The sequence below is a fragment of the Hyaena hyaena genome, unplaced genomic scaffold (assembly GCF_003009895.1).
Source record: "Hyaena hyaena isolate Hyena2069 unplaced genomic scaffold, ASM300989v1 scaffold_28, whole genome shotgun sequence".
Taxonomy (NCBI): Eukaryota; Metazoa; Chordata; class Mammalia; order Carnivora; family Hyaenidae; genus Hyaena; species Hyaena hyaena.
The window spans coordinates 3061603-3080120 of NW_024080660.1; the positions used below are offsets into that span (position 1 = coordinate 3061603).

At 52.9% G+C, this 18518-nt stretch overlaps 1 protein-coding gene across 2 annotated transcripts in view; it reads left to right on the top strand.

The window, feature by feature from the left end:
* The window catches only part of PPFIA4 (PTPRF interacting protein alpha 4), a 39762-nt gene extending 26622 nt beyond the window's left edge, over positions 1-13140 (top strand). For both annotated transcript variants that reach the window (XM_039227597.1, XM_039227598.1), the window contains 5 exons: positions 1791-1888; positions 2557-2732; positions 6325-6393; positions 10178-10355; positions 10813-13140. In XM_039227597.1, the coding sequence (XP_039083528.1) occupies positions 1791-1888; positions 2557-2732; positions 6325-6393; positions 10178-10355; positions 10813-10862 (571 nt within the window). In that variant the 3' untranslated portion in view covers positions 10863-13140. The remainder of the gene's footprint in view (positions 1-1790; positions 1889-2556; positions 2733-6324; positions 6394-10177; positions 10356-10812) is intronic.
* Positions 13141-18518: the final 5378 nt, after the last annotated feature.

Consider the following 18518-nt stretch of genomic DNA (forward strand, 5'->3'; position numbering starts at 1 on the left):
GTTCAGAGGAGAAGCAGCACACACAGCATCAGGAATGTTCTTCTGACGGTGGAACCATTGCTGAGTGCCCGGATGTTCCAGGGACTGGGCTAAGCCCTTCCACGCGTGATCACCTATAAGGCGCACGGCAGCCCAGCAGGAGAGGGGGGACCTCATCTCACGTGTGCCAAGGGCCACCAGGCTGGGGAGTGGCCCAGCTGGCATTTAAACCCAGGTTGATCTGACTTTAAAGTTTTGCTCTTCTATGCAACAGCTTTGAAAGTCGTAGGAACCGGACTGAAAATTATAGCCCGCGGGATTGGAAGGAGACAAAAGGCCTTTCTAGTTAGGAGCTGCGTGTGCTCCTGCCGCCTCCCGCGGACCCAGGCTTAAACCAGTGGCTGGAGCAATGACTGGGTGCCTTGGGCCAGAAAAGAATTCCTAGAACTGGTGTCTGTGAGCCGTGAGGGATTGTTCGAGGCAGCAGGGCTGCCTGGGTAGAGCTGAGGGGGGAGAGAAGAAGGGAGCCAGCAGCAAAACTTAATTTCACAAAGCAGTGGCCACAAAATAGAGTTTGGAGGGAACGTCTGTTCCTCCATGTGATAGATGACAAAACCCAGAGAGGCTGTATGACAAGTGGTGTTCAAGTTAAGGTAGGACATTACTATGGAAGTTGCCTGCGGTGGAATGAGCTGCCTCAGGAGGCAGTGAGTTCCTTGTCATCAGAGATGTCAGGCCCAGGTGTTCATACTACTCAGAAGGATGGTACACAGGTGACACCTGCATGAGATAGGAACTTGGACCAGTGGCCTGGGGGGTCCCATCTAACCTGCAGACTCGATGGTTCTTGGTCTGGCTTAGTTATTATGTATTGAATGCTTACTATGCACCTGGTACTGTTTAAGTACTTTTAACACTTTCTGTGAACCATTTCATTTCATTCATTAAGCATTTATGGTGTTCACTAAGTACCAGATGCTGTTCTAGGGGTTTGAGAAATATCAGTGAACAAAACAGAGTTGCCCTCGTGGGGTTTACATACTCACTGGGAGGGATAGACAAGGAACCATATATATATTCTATATATAAAGTATGTGAACAGATAAAAAGTCTAGAAAAAAAAATAGACCAAGGTTAGACCAGGATAAGGGGGATTGGGGGTATGGGCTGGGGGTAGTGATGGTGGTGTTGCAGTTTTAAATCAGGTGGACAAGGTGAGCGTTGAAGTAAGAAGATGACATTTGTGCAGAAACTTCGAGGAGACAGGGGGTGAGCCATGCAGCAGATTAGGAGAAGAGTGTTCCAGGCAGAAGGAACAGCTAGTGCAAAGGCCCTGAGGCACATAGGCTAAGTGTGCCTGCTGTGTTTGAGGAAGAACAGAGGTATCACTGTACAGGGGCAAATTATGTAGCACGTGTAGGTCACTGTAAGGACTCTGAGTGAAATGGCAATACAAAGAAATATCTGTACGGATCTTTCTGTAGGATCCTGTTTTTATGGGTCAGATATCTGTAGGGTCATTCCAGTGCCTGGGGTGAGAGGGGGAATGTTGTTTCATTCAAAGAATTTCTATCAGTCAGGCCAACATCCTGGCCAAGAGGGAGGACATGGGGTAGGCAGAGGAGGGGAAGTAGTTTTGGGCTGGATCACACGCAAGCCCTGGGAAAAGGAGGAGGGTGAGTGGATTGGGGTGCTTTTTGTGCTGGAAGACGCAGGCCTGGACATGCTGTGGCCAGTGCTGGATGTAGGACAGAGGTGGCAGGAATGTGGCCCCACTGAGGCTCTGGCTCAGGGGGGCTGTGTACCTGCAGAACCAGTCTTCAGTATGGCATCATGTGTCTGAAGAGGCTGAATTATGACCGAAAGGAGCTGGAGAAAAGGCGAGAGGAAAGCCAGCATGAGATCAAGGGTAAGCTTAGCAGGCTCAGCGTGCTTCCTCTGAAAGACATGGGAGCAGCCTTGGGGGAGCAGATGCCTGCCTCCCTGCCCCCTGCCCTGGGTGAGTGGGGGGAGAGGGGGCATTCTGTACCTCAGGGAGCCTCCAAACCTCCGGGGAGCTCAGGTGTGTGATGAGGGAGACATAGTCCATGCGCAAAGGACGTTGTCATCTGGTGAAGAAAAAGCCCTGCCCAGTCACCTGTAACCCCACCCTACCCCCTGACAATGGCCACCACCAGTGAATCCCCTTGGACTGGCATGGGCTGGCATGGGAAAGTGCTCACAGAACTTGGGTGACCTGGGTGGCACTGGGCAGGAAAGAGAGACAAGTCTTAGAATTCTCTTCCAAGGTGGAAAATAAGAGGACCGTTCCTGCCTGGGGGCAGGGGGCGGCCCAGCCAAGGGCTCTGGGGAGAAAGCCAGGAGCCTGCTGGCCTGACCCTTGAGTCCTACAGGCTGGCAGGGATGGAGGGAGGTGGTGCTGGTTCTCCAGGAGCCCAGGTGCCAGGGAGGACAGAGAGGAGACAGAAAGCAGGGTTGACTGGAGCTCTGGGTCCAGGGAAGCCTGTTTTGGTCCCTGGAGGGGGTGTGGCCACACCTACGGTCTCTTCCTAACCCTTTTCTTGCCCCGCCCTCCAGATGTGCTGGTCTGGACCAACGACCAGGTGGTTCATTGGGTCCAGTCCATCGGGCTCCGGGATTACGCAGGAAATCTGCAGGAGAGCGGTGTGCACGGTGCCCTGCTGGCCCTGGATGAGAACTTTGACCACAACACACTGGCCCTGGTCCTCCAGATCCCCACACAGAACACCCAGGTGGGCATCCTTGTCACGAGTCAGTCTTAATCACAGCCTCCCCCTCTGCCTGACTCTCCGGCTCTACCCCCTGCCCACACGTACAGGTTTACAGATTTGTTGGGGGTCTGTTCTGGGGCCTGTCTATGAGGGGATCAGAGTGTCCTCAAACCTCCAAGTGATCCCTGTGCATAACTAGGCCACCTAGGGAGCAAGCATCCTTTACATACAGCACACCTAGCCCGGGCCCAGAATGCTGTTAATCCCCGCCCAACCCCATCTTTGCATTTGACACTCTTCTTTAATTTTTATAAATAATTTATTTTTAATGTAACTTAGTGTCACGTTGGCTAACAGACAGTGTATACAGTGAGCTCTTGGTTTTGGGGTTAGATTCCCTTGGTTCATCACTTACATACAACACCCAGTGACACTGTTTTTTCTCACTCTGCTTGTCTGACCTGCCTTTTCTTAGGGGAGAAAAGGCCTGGGGTCTGAAGGGATCAGAGCGCCCATGTCTCCTTTGTCTCCCACCCCAGAGATCTGCTCCTGGGCTCCGAGGCTTGAGAAAGCTAAATATGCTAAATAACACAGCCCAGAGCCTCTCTGTGCCAGGCGTGTGTCTCCCTGTCAACAGCTCAAATGATTAGACATCTCCTTAAATTACAGTTCATAATTATTAGGGAGCTGTCATCCAAGACTGTATGTAAACTCTCTTGAACTTATTTATGTGTTTGGCCTTTCTCGTTTTTTGTGGGTAATGGACTCCAGAAGTACTACTACCTGTTGTGGTTAGTGCTTCCTGATTTTATTTGTCCCAAATTGTGCCCCCATCAGGCTCCCCCTGGGGAAGGGAACGGCCTCATCCTAAGTTACTAGGTTTGGTGAGGGTATGTGTATTTGACCCGTCCTCACCTTTTGTGATTTCATAAACCCTGATTGTGTTGCCTCGGGGCTCAAGCCTTTGTCTTTCCAGACGGAGTGGTCTTAATTCTTTTAGGCTTTCCTCATATAGACTCGCCTCCGTGCCCTGATCATTTTAGCCGCCCCTGTCTGGACTGGTTGCAGCTGTCAGGTCTCTTGAAATTCAGCCACTAGAGCCGCACAAGCTATTCCGGGAGCAGATGCATTTTGGCTCGTGTGAGGGTAGGGCTGTGTGGTCCTGTAATGCCAGGCGGCGTGTTGGCCTCTGGGGGATTTGGCAGCATATGGGGCCGGTGTGTCCCATAGGCTCTCGGCAGTGACCCCTCCGACTGGTCGGAATGGAGTGCACAAATCCCCAGTTCTCTCTCTCTCTCTTTTTTTTTTTTTTTAATTTTTAATGTTTTTATTTATTTCTAAGAGAGAGAGAGACAGCGTGAACAGGGGAGGGTCAGAGAGAGAGAGGGGGACACAGAATCTGAAACAGGCTCCAGGCTCTGAGCTAGCTGTCAGCACAGAGCCCGACGCGGGGCTTGAACCCACGAACCATGAGATCATGAGCTGAAGTTGGAACTGAGCCACCCAGGTGCCCCATCCCCTGTTCTCTAAGAAGAGCTGGGATTCCCCTCCCCCTACACAGTTTTTCTGTACACGCCCACCTCCAACCTCATCTGCTTTCTCACCTGCTCTCACAGCTCTGGGACATGTTTCTGATGTTTGTAAGTGTCATCCTCACCTTTCACTACCCAGAGGAGCAGTGTCATCTGGATACTTGGAAATGTATTATGCTTCTCCTTTCCCATCACTTTATGAGAATATTACGTTCTCAACACTGACGGAGACAGTCCGTATGAAGCGCCACAGTTAGCATTTCCCACCCGGAAGTGGGCTTGTTATTCTCTGTCGTTTGTCTCCTGTCTCTAAATGTGTCCGGGTTTGTGGCTAGTGATGTATTTGGAAAGAACAGCAGGAGACCCCTCCGGTGCTTGCTCAACCTTTCTGCTTTTCACGACTCTTGCGTTTAGCTCCACTATGAGAGGAAGTGGGAGCTGACCCAACGTGGAATTCTTCATCAACAGTGGTTACAAATATCTGGGGGCAGTTTTTCTGAAAACTTCATTGTTTTTGGCGTTTCCAAATCACCTGCTGGGTAAGGCTCCTGGGAGGCTTAGTGAAGGCCTGTACGCATAGTCAGTCCAAGGGCCACCGAGGTCTGTGATGTAGCCGTCCTCCTAATTTAAATTTTTCATGTGGAGCCTTATCAAATACATTTCTTTAATCTCAATAAGCCAAATCCTTTTTATTCGTGGTCTACACGCTCATTTATCCCTTGAGAAAGGTAGTAAGGCAGGATTTTCCCTCATGAACACAATATGGGGTTTTCCCCCAGTAAGGGAAGCCTGTGCACTCATGTGTTCTGTGGTCCTACTTTGTACAAAATTACTGTTTCCTAATGTGCTCCATATGAAAGAATGCTGAGGTTTACAGTGTCGGTTCCAAGGGGGCTCTGAGGTTTGCTTGAAGCAGCATCAGGGCTCACGGGTTAAATGCACTGAAAACCCCATCTCTGTCCTCGGGCCCTGCCGGGAGCCGCACCGGCCTCTATGGATGGCAGTCACAGCAAGGAAATGGCAGTGTTTGCACAGCTACTGCCATGAGAAATGAAAACTGGTATCTCCTGCTACTACTGGCTCATGTTGTGCTGGTATTGACCAGGCCTCACAATATTCCATATCAGACCCATATTCTGAACACAGATACCTCATAAGGAAAAGCATATTCCTGCCTTTACAAAAGAGATTCTAGATGAAAGCTCTACGGATGATTGTCAAAAGGCTCTTCCTGAGGGCCTTGCAGATCCAAGACTTAGGGGGTTAAGAACACAAGAGTTACAACTGAGCCTGGCCCCGAGACAAAGAGCCTAATTTAGAGTTAAGGTACAGATAAGGGCAGAACTTAAGTTAATACTTACACCTTCTCCTAATTGGTGATGTAGGGCAGTCCCTTCCCCGAGGCCTACTTTCTGCAAACACCCTCCCTTACAGGCGGCTGGGATGAGGATAGATAAGAGTAGCTAAAATATTACCCACAAACAAAAGGCTGACACTTTTAGGGCCTCCATGGTGTTCACACATTCGACATCAAATAGGTTTCCACAAACAACTTATTAACCAACTCAAAAACACACATTTGAGAGTCAGACAGAATGACTCTTAGCCCATCTATACACTTAACCTATGATCTAACCTTAGGGTTATTAACTTAGAACACATATGTATCCTGTCTTTTACTAAGAATACCCTGTTAATTCTTTAGTTATAAGATTTACTTAACCTCACTATAATTGGAATAGTTCTGCAAGAATATTTCTGTAAAACCTGCTTCTGTACACTTTCCAAAGCATCTTATCACAAAGAGCTACCCATTGTAAAAATTCCTTTTTCTGATGTCATGTTATCATTTAACCTATAAATAAAGACACCAAAACCGACAGGACAGAGATGCCTGCCTGGTGATCAGAAAGGATCTCGGGGCTCTCTCATTCTCTTTCGCCGACACCGTCCATCCTTCAGGGACCCCTGGACCCGTCGGAGCCGGCGCGGCCTCCGGCAGGGCCCCGATAAAACGGGAGCAAGATGGCCTAGAGGTCATTGACTATGCCCCTCCCACCTCTCCCTCTTGTACCTTCTAGGCACGCCAGGTGATGGAAAGAGAGTTCAACAACCTGCTGGCCTTGGGCACAGACCGGAAACTGGATGATGTGAGTACTTGGCTATAAATTAGGGGCCTTTGGATTTGGCCATTGTTGGTTAGTTGGGTTGAAATTCCTGTTGTGCCTTCCTTGGGCCCATCATTGGTGGGGTGGCCTAAGGGAGAAGAGCTCGAGGGAATGTGGATGGTGTCAGGGAGTTGGGGAGGGGGGCAGGGTGAGGCCTAGCACCAGGCCTAGAGGAGTCTCCATGAAATTCCTTGTACAAAAACTAAAGACTTCTATATGTTGTACTTCTAGCATCTTCCAACTCTGCCCTGCCACTGTCCTAACCACGCAGGATCAGAGGTTCCCGGATAGGCCATCTCCTTGGGATCATGCCTTTTTCTCCATTTCTCAGACCCCATATCTCAGTGCTATTGGCACAGCATGACCCCAGCCTGCTTTTTAGGATGCCCATCCTGTCACAGTGTGGTGGTTTGGAGGCAGGTTATGCTGAGGTCCTTGAACGACAGGCTTGCTCGCTTGTTCCGCAGTGCAGTTTGACACACTGGCTTGGACGTTTACTATCACTGCCTCCTCTCCAGTTTTACTCCTGAGTTACCTTCATACCACGTTAATATCCTCATCTCTTGGCCTCTTCTTGGTTCTATGAAAAAACAGCCTTTCACCTGGGTTTTGTCAGCCTGTCCCTTGAGTTTAGGCTGGACTGTGTCCCCCAAGACCTGGATGTCCTGAGCTCTAATGCTCCCATTGGAGATGCCTACCTGTTACCTGGTTACCTGTTTCCTGAGGGTGCAGCCCCCTCCTCAGCCCTCCTCTCTCCTTTCCCTCCCTTCTCCCCCTCCTTTCTTCCTCCTTCCCTTCCTCCTTACTCTCGTTTGATCACCAACCTTCTTTGCTTTTGCTGGTCGGGTCCGACTTGGCTGTCTTGGCTCCAAACAAGTTAAAAAAGAGCCCAGATTATTTATTTTTAGCTTCTGCATCTTCAATCCGATCTAGTTCTTCTGATCTCTGTTGTCTGTGTAACTTCCCTCTCTACACACCCCTTTCCCAACCAGTTTAGACTAGTGGGCCTCTTTTTGGGGACACCATTAGTGTCACCTACCTATCAATTAGTTTTTCTTAGTTGGGTTGGCCAGGGCTAAGATCCACCTTTGTGGAATGATTGCTCTGCTTCAGTAGATGGGACACGCTCAGGATTACCCGGAATTTGTGGAGGGGTGTGTTCTTCACAGAGGAACCTTGAAATATGGAGTGTGTTATTATTTATACACACATACATTATATATATGTATAATCACACACACACGTACACACGTGTGTACATGTGTACGTATTCCTGTCAAGGAGATAAATTGCCAGACCCCACCAGCTGTCCCCACCCTCAGAGGTCTTAATTTTCCCAGTGCCCCTGCCCTGGGGACCCTCCTCTTATTTCCCACCCACCTAGGGTCTTTACCTTCTTGGATGCTGTTTAGAAAAATGACTCCTATATGTCTTAGTGCAGTGCTTTCTAGTTAGAAAGCTGTTTATTCCTTCAAGCCTTATAAAAACTTTCTTAGTGGTGACAGGCATCTCATTTTATGCTAACAGTAGTCATGTGGGGCAGGTTACCATCCCCTCTGACTGATGAGGAATTAAGCTCAAAGAGGTAACTTACCTTCGGTCACAAGGTGATACATGGCAGACTAGGACTACAGCAAAAGTGTGCCTGATCCCTGATCTCTCCCCCACATCCTGCTGCGTCCTAGAAGCATGTGGAGCTAGCCAGCCCCTCCAGCTTCAGACACCAGGGTGGGGTTACTGAGGAGGTGATGTCATCTTGGCAGCACAGCGGGAGTGCTGGGATGCCGCTAGGTGTGGGGCTGCAGAGGACTGATTCTTGCAGGAAGCATAAAGTTGAAGGCCAGGTTCTGGGAATAAGGCAGGATTTGGTGGTGGTGGGCACAGGGGAGGTCAGAGATCCAGGGAAACTGCTTTCTGTCTAGCCATCTAGCACAGCGTCAGCAACCTTGAGCTGTCTCTTGTTTCCTCTGTCAATTCTGGTTCTCAGTTTCTCCTCTCAAGCTTCAAGACCCTGAAGGGCTGCATCCAGCTCTCTCCTTACATGGGGAGCAGGACTCAAGGAAAAAGAGGAGGGGAGCAGGAAGAACATCTGTTAGGGGTCAAATGATACAGAAATCTTACGGTTGGCTGAAGGTGGAAATGGAGAGGGGGGGGGGGGAGGGAGACAGAAAGAGAGAAACCACTCTGGGCTAGATTAAGGGTAGGATCATGGGCCAGACAGAAATGATGAGGAAAGTTCATGATGAACTCAGGGATGGGACGCCTGCATAGGAAGCCAGCTGCCATCCATTCATTTAACAAATATTTATTGAGTGTCTACAGTGTTCCCGAGCACTACCCTGGGGCTGGGGACGCATTAGTTGGAACTAAAAAGATTATGGTGTCTGTGCCATGGAGGGCAGAGTTTGACGGTGAGAGGGAGAGAGATGAGGGAGGGAAGTGGAAAGAGGAGAGAGAGAGAGATTAATAGAATACAGTAAAATCTTGGTTTTCAAGCAGAATTTATTCTGGAAACATGCTTGTCATCCAAAGCACGTGTATATCAAAGCAAATTTCAAGAACCACTGGCTCAGTTGTGATCACGTGACTTTTGGTGTCCTGTACTACTCTGTTGCCAGACATTGCTTGTTTGTCAAGTTAAAATTTACTAGAATTGTTTGCTCATCTTGCGGAACACTCGCAGAACAAGTTACTCTCAACCCAAGGTTCTACTGTAATCCCAGAAGTACATGACAAAATGACACCAGCGGGGGTGCTGGGACAGAGGTACGTGGTGCCAAGAAGTGGCAGATAGGAGGCTTTGGCTCCTTAGTGCACAAGCAACAAAGGGGCTTAGGGCTGGGGTGTTGTTGAGGCCAGAACTGGTAGGTTCGTGTCTCCCGTTCCTCCCGCAGCTCTCTGCCAGTACAGTTCTGAGAACACCATTGGCTTGGGGGTGGGGGGCGGGGGAGATTAGACATGGCTGCCAAGCAGGGTGGAAGTGAGCTCTTCAGGATGGGATGGGGAGGCCTGTGCAGCATCCTGTAGGGTTTTGGCTCTGGCTGCCCTTTGGCAGAGACCGTTTGGAGACTCGGCTGGCAGATGGCCCACCACCTCCTTTGGAGGAGCCTGCCTCTGGTCCGCCATCCACCTGGCCCATCGCTGTCACAGAATGCTCTCACTTGATCCCATTAGGGAGAGGCAGCCTGAGAAAGAGGGCAGATAATGTTCTTCCTATTTTATGGCTACAAAAACAGAAGCTCAGAGAGGTCACTTAACTTGCCCAGGGACACATAGCTAGTAAAAATGGTAGTCAGGTCTCCTGACTCTTGGCCCGGTGCGTTTCCAGCACACCCTGGGCTGCAGCCAGAGTGAAGGCACGAGGGGTTGGGTGGGGGCTGCTCGGTGCCCCATGGTGCGAGGCTAGAACTTGAAAGGTCAGTGGGCATCCCCAGCCCAGTGTGAGATGACGGGGGTGGGCAGGGAAACAGTTCAGCTGCAGGATGGTGCCGGGTCTGACCAGAGGGGACCCCACCTCACCTGGAGACAAGGAATCTGAATCCCCCTGGACCCCTGGGCATCCTCTACTTTGGCCCCGTTCATTTTTTACTGACGACGGAAAGTCAGGGCCAGAAAGAGGAGGTGGCCTTGCTTCCCCCCCCCCCCCCCCCCCCCCCNCCCCCCCCCCCCCCCCCGCCTTCAAGTGGGACGGGAGTGGCAGCCCTAGAAGCGCCGCGCGCGCCCTTCCCGCGGGCAGGGAGTGAGGGTCTCTGCGTGTCCCGTGCAGGGCGAGGACAAGGTGTTCCGGCGCGCGCCGTCCTGGAGGAAGCGCTTCCGGCCGCGGGACCCGCACGGCGGCCTGCTCGGCGCCGCCTCGGCCGAGACGCTGCCGGCCGCCTTCCGCGTGGCCACGCTGGGGCCGCTGCAGCCGCCGCCCGCGCCGCCGAAGAAGATCACGCCGGAGGGTGAGTGCCGGGCCGCCGGAGGGGCCTGCGGGCGCCGCTGCACTAACGCTGCCGCCGGGCCGGCGGCCGGGCCTCCGCAGCGCGCGCACTAACCGCCGCTCTGTGTTCTCCCGCGGCCGCCGACTCCTCCCAGGCGGGACGGCGGGGGCGCAGAGACTGGAGCCTTCCACGGTTCGGACCTACTCCTGCTGACCCCCCTCCCGCCCCGGCTCTCCCGGGGGTGTGCCCGTGGCGCGGGGTAAGTGGGCCGGGCCCGGGCCGGACGCCCCCGCCCCGCCGCCGCCGGCCCCCGCTCGCGCGCTCCTGCCCGGCTTGCCCTGCCCGCTTCCGCCGCCGCCGCCGCCGCCCGGGCGCCTGGCGCTTGCCAGCTCGCTGTGCATGCCTGCACCCCCGACCCCCGGGGAGACTCCCAGCTCACCGCGCAATGCATCTCTCTGTCTCTCTCTGTCTCTCTCAGCTCGCTCCCACTATCTCTACGGACACATGCTCTCCGCCTTCCGGGACTAGCCACGGCCCCCAGGGCCAGCATCTGGGTTTCGCAGGCTCGGCTGGCCCTGGCCCCTCCTGCTCGTTCCCTGGTCCTCTCGCGGCTCCTAGTCTCGTCGTGACTTTCCAGTTGCCCTGGATCTCAGAATATACTCGTCCACCCCCTCGGCATCCCACTACCCTGAGTCCCACCGTGTGTCCTTTGTGAGTCTCTTGTGGCTGTGGCTGGGACTCGAGGTTGTCCGTGCTTGGGATTCTGCAGAAGGGACAGGACAGCAGCAGCCCAGGCGGGGTTGTGACTTCATCCTCCCTCTTCTGGGCCTAGCCTGGTCTGGACTGCGACCTCCACCAGATACCAGGATGCCGTGCTGAGGGCTGAGGATGGCCCTTTCAAGAAAATGGCACTTCGGACTCTGCCTTGCTCAGGCTGTTGGGCCTCTGGTCCCTGTGCACATCCCGGTTGTCTGACCTCTGGTTAGAGCACCCCCAGCATCACCCCTCTTTTCCCACCTCATCGGCACAACAGCAGCTCCTGTCTCCAGATGGTCTTTGGGGGCTGGGTAGGGCTGCCGGAAGCCCCATTATTCTTCAGATGGTGAGGCTGGGGAGGAGGAAGCCTAAGGGGGTGATTCGGGGCTCTTATGATGCATCCCAAATGTGAGCTGGGGAAGACTCTGAGAGACATGGGCCCCTGAGCTTTGGGCCAACGGTAAGGATGGGGAAACTCTCAGCCCTCACACCCCGTAAGGAGTGCAGGCAGGTCAGCTGGACAGAGAGCCAATGGCCTGTGGTAGACTTAAGCCCAAAGAGTAGTAGGCCTCCTGCCCCAGCGGTAGGGTGGAGTTGCTGCTGCGGCAGGGCTGGGGGCTTGTGTGGGGTCTTGGCTCTGGGCCAGAAGAGAGCTACCCATGCACTGTCTACTCTGCTCAGCATCCCCTCCCTTGCTCTCCCCCCTCTACCCCATTTAGTAATCCAGCTCCTAAGAATATACCCAGTGGGTGGATTGAAGATACCCTGACCTTCAAGTCAGATTTGGGAAAAACGTAGTCGGGGGTTCTCTTCCCCTGATCCCTTGGGAAGAAAATAAAGCTTCCTCTTTAGTGAGTCCAGGAGAGCCAGTGTTGATGAAGGTCCTCACTCTCCTGCTTGCCCCTAAATCAGCCAACCCTTGTTCAGGGCTCTCTTGCTGTGCAGGGCCTGCTTCCTCCAGAAATTCCTGAGACCCACCCAGCTTCCACCACTTTCATCACTTTCCTCAGCCGCACGGCGGCCGCCGGGGCTGGGGGAAACAGGTCCTGGTTTGGTTGGAATGTCATTCCCAAGAGACCCCTCTTAATCCACTTCCTCAAATCCTGCCAAAATGCCTGGACATGTTTGGGACCCAAGTTCAGGGGAAGCTGATAGAACCCAGGGCTTCATCCAAGTGAGAGGAGAGGACCCGTGTCTGGAGCATGTTTCCTGGAGGGGTGCCAGTTCCTCTCCTATAGGTGGCTGAGCAGCCGGTTTGCAACCTGATCGACTTGGGTTCCGAGCAGGGGCTCGGCGAGCAGGTGGGCTAGTGGGTCAGAGCACCCTGGCCCACAGGGGTGATGGAGCCTGGGGCAGCGCCAGGGCTCAGAGCCCTCTGCTGGTTTTCGGTAGAGCAGAGGTCCACCGGTGGCGGGGCCGGGTGGGCTCCCCCAGGTGTGGGCAAGGCGCCCACCTGCCCTTGTTTTCCCTGGTTGTTCCTTGCCCTCCCTGTCCATCAGGCAGCTGCAGATGGACCTGGAGGCGTTCTTGAGCAGAAAATGAGTTGGATGGAGAAAAAAAAGCCTCTATCCTTGGGATGTTAAGATTATGGAGAATATACTCCCCCTCTCCCCCTTGGCATCCCAGTTCCCTAAGATTGGTGGAGCTGGGGATCACAAAGCCATCTGACTGCGTCAGGGGACTTTTGATGGACCAGCTAAGTGGGAGATGCAGCCCCATCGTCTCCTCTGCAACTTGACCATGTCATGGTTGGCTGTGTACCTGGGTCTCTTCAGGGGCATCTGGGGACATATCGCAGGGAGGTGATGGACAGGAGAACTGATCCATTGAGTGATGGAAGGCTGTTGTCTTGGTGTGTCCCTTGCCTCTCAGTCCATGTATTTTTTATCTGGAGAGTCACCGGTGACCCGAAGCCCCCTCACCAGCCTCCCATATCTTGTCACTTCCCTTCTCAGTACTGTACTGGCCCAGTGCATCACGAATGGGTGTGCGGGGCCGTTGGAGTGTGAGTGTGTGCGTACCAATAAACAACCTGGTGGTTTTAAGACAACCTACACATGGCTCTGGTCTTTTTTTAACTTAGGGTTCAGCTGACACGTCCAGCTCCTTCCACAGTCCTGAGGGCCGTGCTCCTCTAGGAAGTCAACAGAGTTTTAAAAACCTACAATCAGTAACTTCTGTTTACTTACATAACCGTGGGGTTGCTAGAGGTTAGCGGTCAGGTTGTTTGTGGCAGGGGAGTTGAGGAAAAGGAGTGAGGAGCCCCGATGCTGGACCTGATTTATTCCTTCTGCTCCCTCTCTACTCACCTGGTCACACTCCCCTGGCTTGTGCCCTTTCCCCCGGCCCCCAGGGCTGCCGCTGCTATGGGCCCCCTGCTTGGGATCACCCCTGGGCTCACACTGCAGTGGCCCCCATGGCCTGTAGGTCAGAGGCCCACCCCCTCCATGTGGCATCACAGGCTGCCTGTGACTTGGCTCCGGACACCCTCCCCCCTCCCCCACCTTCTCTCACCATTCTGAGTCCGCCCACCTCAGAAACCTGTGTCCCCTCGGGCCCCATCACCAGAAGGCAGCAAGAGTGCCTCTGGCCTTTGCAGCTGCGAACCTTCCAGAGCCACCTGGAGCCTCCCCTGGGAGGCATGACCAGCCCCTCCCCGGCAGAACTGGAGAAGCGACAACCCTTTGCTCACTGGCACCCTGCAAGCCACCGAGCTGTGTGGCGTCTCTCTTTGTCTCTTCCCACACGGGGCTGTGAGGGAGCCCCTCGGGTCTGTCTTCTTGATCTCCGTATCCCCTCGCTAGACACACTCGAGAGAATAAACGAACCAACCTGATCTCAGAGGGTTCTTAGGATGATTATTAAATAAAGCCCCACACTGCTGGGGACGGTGGTGTGCCAGACGCTGTTCTAAGCATGCTCAGTGTACTCGCTCACTTGGCCCCCACAACCCTGTGCTGTGTTACCCTCGCCATCTTGCAGAATGGGAGTTTGTTAAGGCTAAGACCACACAGCTGGTGAGGGACAGACCTAGGTCCCGAAGGTAGTGCTGTGCCCTGTCCTTAACTACAACACGTATATTAAAAGTTCTGACCCGGTGCCGGGAGTGCTTCCCACTTACTAGATGTTACTTGCTTCTCTCTCTTTTTATTTTTTACTTTTTAATTTTTTTGGTACTTCTCTTTTAAGTTAGCTCAAGCCTCTGCCCCTTGGCTAAGCCTCCTGCAGCTCCCTTTCTCAAACCCACACTCATATGGGAGCCCCTGGGTGACTGCTTCCGAAGCCACACTCCTATGGTGCTCGGTCCTGTGTTCTCCTTTGGACTGTATTCCGTCTCACCTAAATTGTGAACTCCCCGAGAGCAGCATCATACAGTGTACCCTTCCCAAGGCCAATGCCGTCCCAAACACTGGTGGTACAGGATGGCAGAGTCCACGGGCGCACATGACAGGGTGTTGAGGACAAGGCAGCCCTGTGACCCAGAGAGGGCACACAGGTGAGGGAAGGTGCTGGCCTAGTGTTTACACGCCACCGGGGGGCCCACCCCTCACTCCATGACAAAAGGTAGAATCGACCAGCCTTGGTGACCAGCTGGCCACAGAATGAGATCTGAAGGAATTCAGAAAAACTTCTATTTTTGGGCGGAAAGCTGTATCCCAGTGTTGCCGTCCACTGGGATGGAGAAAGTGGAAATGAGAGTTTCCTTGTAGACCTGCTGAGTTTGAGATGAGACCCCAAAGTCATGTTTCTGTCAGCATTTGTAGAAAAGAAAGAAGATTCTCAATTTCTTGCCTGAACCCTTTCTTTGCCTCCCCTAGGAATGTTCCAGGCAGAGAGAGAGGCATAGAGCCTGGGTCTGGTTGTTGCCTATGGCTGAGGGGTGAGGCACAGCCCGGATTGCTGCCGGGTGGAGATTGGGGGTTCCCATCTGGGCCTGGACTATGGGTCCTTAGCCAAGACCCCAGCCTCACCTGGAACCTTTAGTCTCTCCTGAGTTTGAGCCACCTTTAGGCATCTCTGCCCCAGTCTGGAGCCCAGAAGCCAGGAAGTCAGACAAGTCCAAGGGGGGGTGACATCTTGGGGGTAGGGTTTTATCCATGAAACAGATACCTGAGCTGAGGAGACTCCACTCCTCTCCCTCTCCGTGGTCCCCCCCCCCTTCCTCTCCAGGTGCAGCACTTAAAATGTTTTCCACTTTGCCAGGTAGAGTACTTCGAGAAGTTAGATACCTAAGCCACAAATAGTGCTCGAGGCAACAAATAGTACTTGAAGTTCACACTAATTATCTAAACACCCTAAGAAGTTCCTGCCTATACTCTTAAAACTGGTATGCCAATTCCAAGTAATTCTTCTTTTCTTTCGAGTGCATTCCCTGGAGTTCATTGTGAGGTAACATTTGATTAACCTGGTTTGATTTATTGCAGGTACATCCACTGGAGACTGGATTGAAGCTAATTTCCCTAAATAACCATCGTTCATTATTCATTAATTGGAGTCTTATCTGTAATTTAATAGTGAAGCTAAGCATTTATTTTAAGAAAGGCCCAGTGCATCGATGACAATTGAGTATTCTGTGTAAATAACGAGTGAGGGTTGGGGCTCCCATTTGGCAGCATTTGCTATTCACACCTGTGAGATTCTAGAAGCTTGTTTCTCTGGTGGAAGGCTTACAGACTTAAAGATTGAAGAAGAGGGGCGCCTGGGTGGCTCAGTCTGTTAAGCATCCGACTTCGGCTCACGTCATGACCTCATGGTTTGTGGGTTCGAGCCCCACGTCAGGCTCTGTGCTGACAGCTAGCTCAGAGCCTGGAGCCTGCTTCAAAGTCTGTATCTCCCTCTCTCTCTGACCCTCCCCTGCTCACGCTGCCTCTCTCTCTCAGAAATAAATAATAAAAAAAACATTAAAAGAAAAGATTGAAGAAGAAATGAGTAGACAGTGGCCATCTCTGATGATGAGAATTCTTGACCCTGATGGCCTTTGCTGAGGACTGTTCATTCTTACCGGGTTATGAATTATGAACCTCAGTTTCCAGTTGACGTGACAGAGAAGAATAAACCTAACAACTATGTGCGGCCACTCCAGAGCCTACCAGCTCTGTAGTAGAGATGAGCACCCTTCATGGCCACCCCAAACCAAACCCCTCAGTGAGAAGCAAGTCAACGGAAGGTGGTGGGATTGTATCCACTCAGGTGCTTGGGAGGTGCCAGGGACAGAGGGAATGAACTTGAGGGGAGCAGATCCCCCTTGAATGTGCAGTTCAGTATTCTCAGGGGATAGTAAGGGAGTGAATGTACATTTGAGAACCAAGGTGTTGCACTCGGGCTTGTGGCTCTCCCCATCTCCAAGGGTGGTGAGGCAGGTGGAGCTAAGAGTCATAGAAATGACATCGGTATTCCTGTCCAGCCCTTCCAACGTGGTAAGACACGGTGACACAACTCGAGAAGAAAATCCCCCAGATGGGGTAGCTTAGGCCAGTTTGTAACTCCCAGTAGGGCCAGCCCTGACTGGTTGTTTGGGACAAATACAACCCGGGTGGGGGGCCTCTCCCTTCGGCACCCTCACCTCGGTCTGTGAGTCTGCTCTGAGGCGCCTTCTTCTCTTCCTTAGGCAGAATTTCTGGAGAAACTCTGGGAGCCAAGAGTTGACCACCCTCTTCAAGAACAAGTCAGGAGGGCAGATGTGGGAGAGATGGCCCAGCAGAGCCCAGGGGCACCCTGCAGAATGGGTCACAGAGCCTGGTAGGTAAAACAGGGTTGTCTATTGTCAGGGGCCCCGAAGAATTGGGTGGGTGCTACAGCGTACCATGCTGTGAATCCCCAGACTTCTGTAATGATTCTGAAATTTATAATTTGGAATAAATCAGACAAGTTTAGCCTAAAGCAGTTGGAATTAATAAAATCTTTAGTAGATGTTCATGATTCATTCAGATTCTAGCTCCTGCTACCTCCCCAGCTAGTCCTTACGTAATTTCTGTCCAGAATCTTTGTTCTCCACCCACCTCCCCTTAGCTGGGAGCTGGAAGATAGCATCCCGTATGAAGAAACCCCAGCTTCTCTCCCTCTGATTGTTCTTTGTGAGGCCCTCCCCTCCCCCCCGGCAGAACTGCTGCCATCCTCTGAGCTGTGGGCACTGGCCAGAATCCTCCTCGGCCTGGAGGAATGGAAGGAAGCGTTTGGTGAGGGGTCATGCTGGCTGGCCTGTGAGGAAGTGACAGTGTCTGACCCCAATTGTGCTGATTTAATCACCTCCCACTTCCCTGCAGGACTCCTGGTAATGTCACACCAGAGGAGAGGCAGGGATTAGGGAGGGGAAACCCTGCAAATTCCCACCCTACAACCCTGCCTGCTGGCTGTGGGATGAGCTGGGCACAGAGCATGCTCATTAGTTGGAATGGCCCCTTTGGGATTTAAGATGGCGCACACAGACGGTCGCAGTGTCCGTGAGTAAGAAAGAGTGCCACAGAATGCTCGCCAGGGTTTCCTCCACGTCTCACACGGTGTCTGTCCATCCGGCGTCCACCCAGCCTGTGGACCACACCCAGCTCCCTTCAGAATGGTAAAAAAGATTGGGGTTCCCAGCACCTGGTGACCAGCAGCAACGTAGTGCCTCGGCTGCTTTTAGAGCTTTATCAGGCCTGTGCCCCCCTGGGGGTGTGTCTGCACCACTGAGGGGGAGGGGCAGGAGTGGCGGGCACCCCCTCCCTCCACATCATCACAGGACACTCTTCTAGCACCCAGTCTTTATTCGTTTTTTAAAAAAGAAATCCAAATAAGTTAGCAAAAAAAAGAAAAATTACAAAACAATGGCAAAACCACACAATGCTTAGTTAAGAAAAGAAATCACCCCAAGAGACCCTGCCCCCCTCCCTGCCTGTCCCCGGCAACTGGTGCACAGGAGACCTTGGTCAGATGGCAGCTTTACAAACAACACAAAACATAAAACCACTGGAAGGTTCCCAATATTCACTGCAAAAGCTTGGCCCCCCAGGGACTTGGGAACAGAGGCTTGTTCCTCTCCCTTGCTTCTCCCTCGATTCAGGGCAGGCCCAGCCCAGCCCCTGGCATCAGGAAGAGACAAGAACAGGAGATGGACACAGCCCGTCCTGGGCAGGACACTGTCATCGTCTCTCAAATGGTTTCTTTTGAGGGGGTGGAATTGGAGGCCGCGCTATGAACTGAGGGAAGCTCCTGAGTTTGCCCCCTGAGACAGGGCACACACGAGGGGCACTCTGGTCCCCTGCTTTATTACCCCGGAAACGGGATGCCCCTTGCTGTAAGGAGTCAGCTAAATGAGAACATCCCTTCCCTCTCTGGGTGGTGAGTTAACCTTACACAGATGAGGAAGGGGATAGTCTGGCACCTGGCAGTCCCAGCACTGGCCCACTGGCCTCAGGACAGCCTGGCCGAGGATGCCCCCCCCCCCCCCCC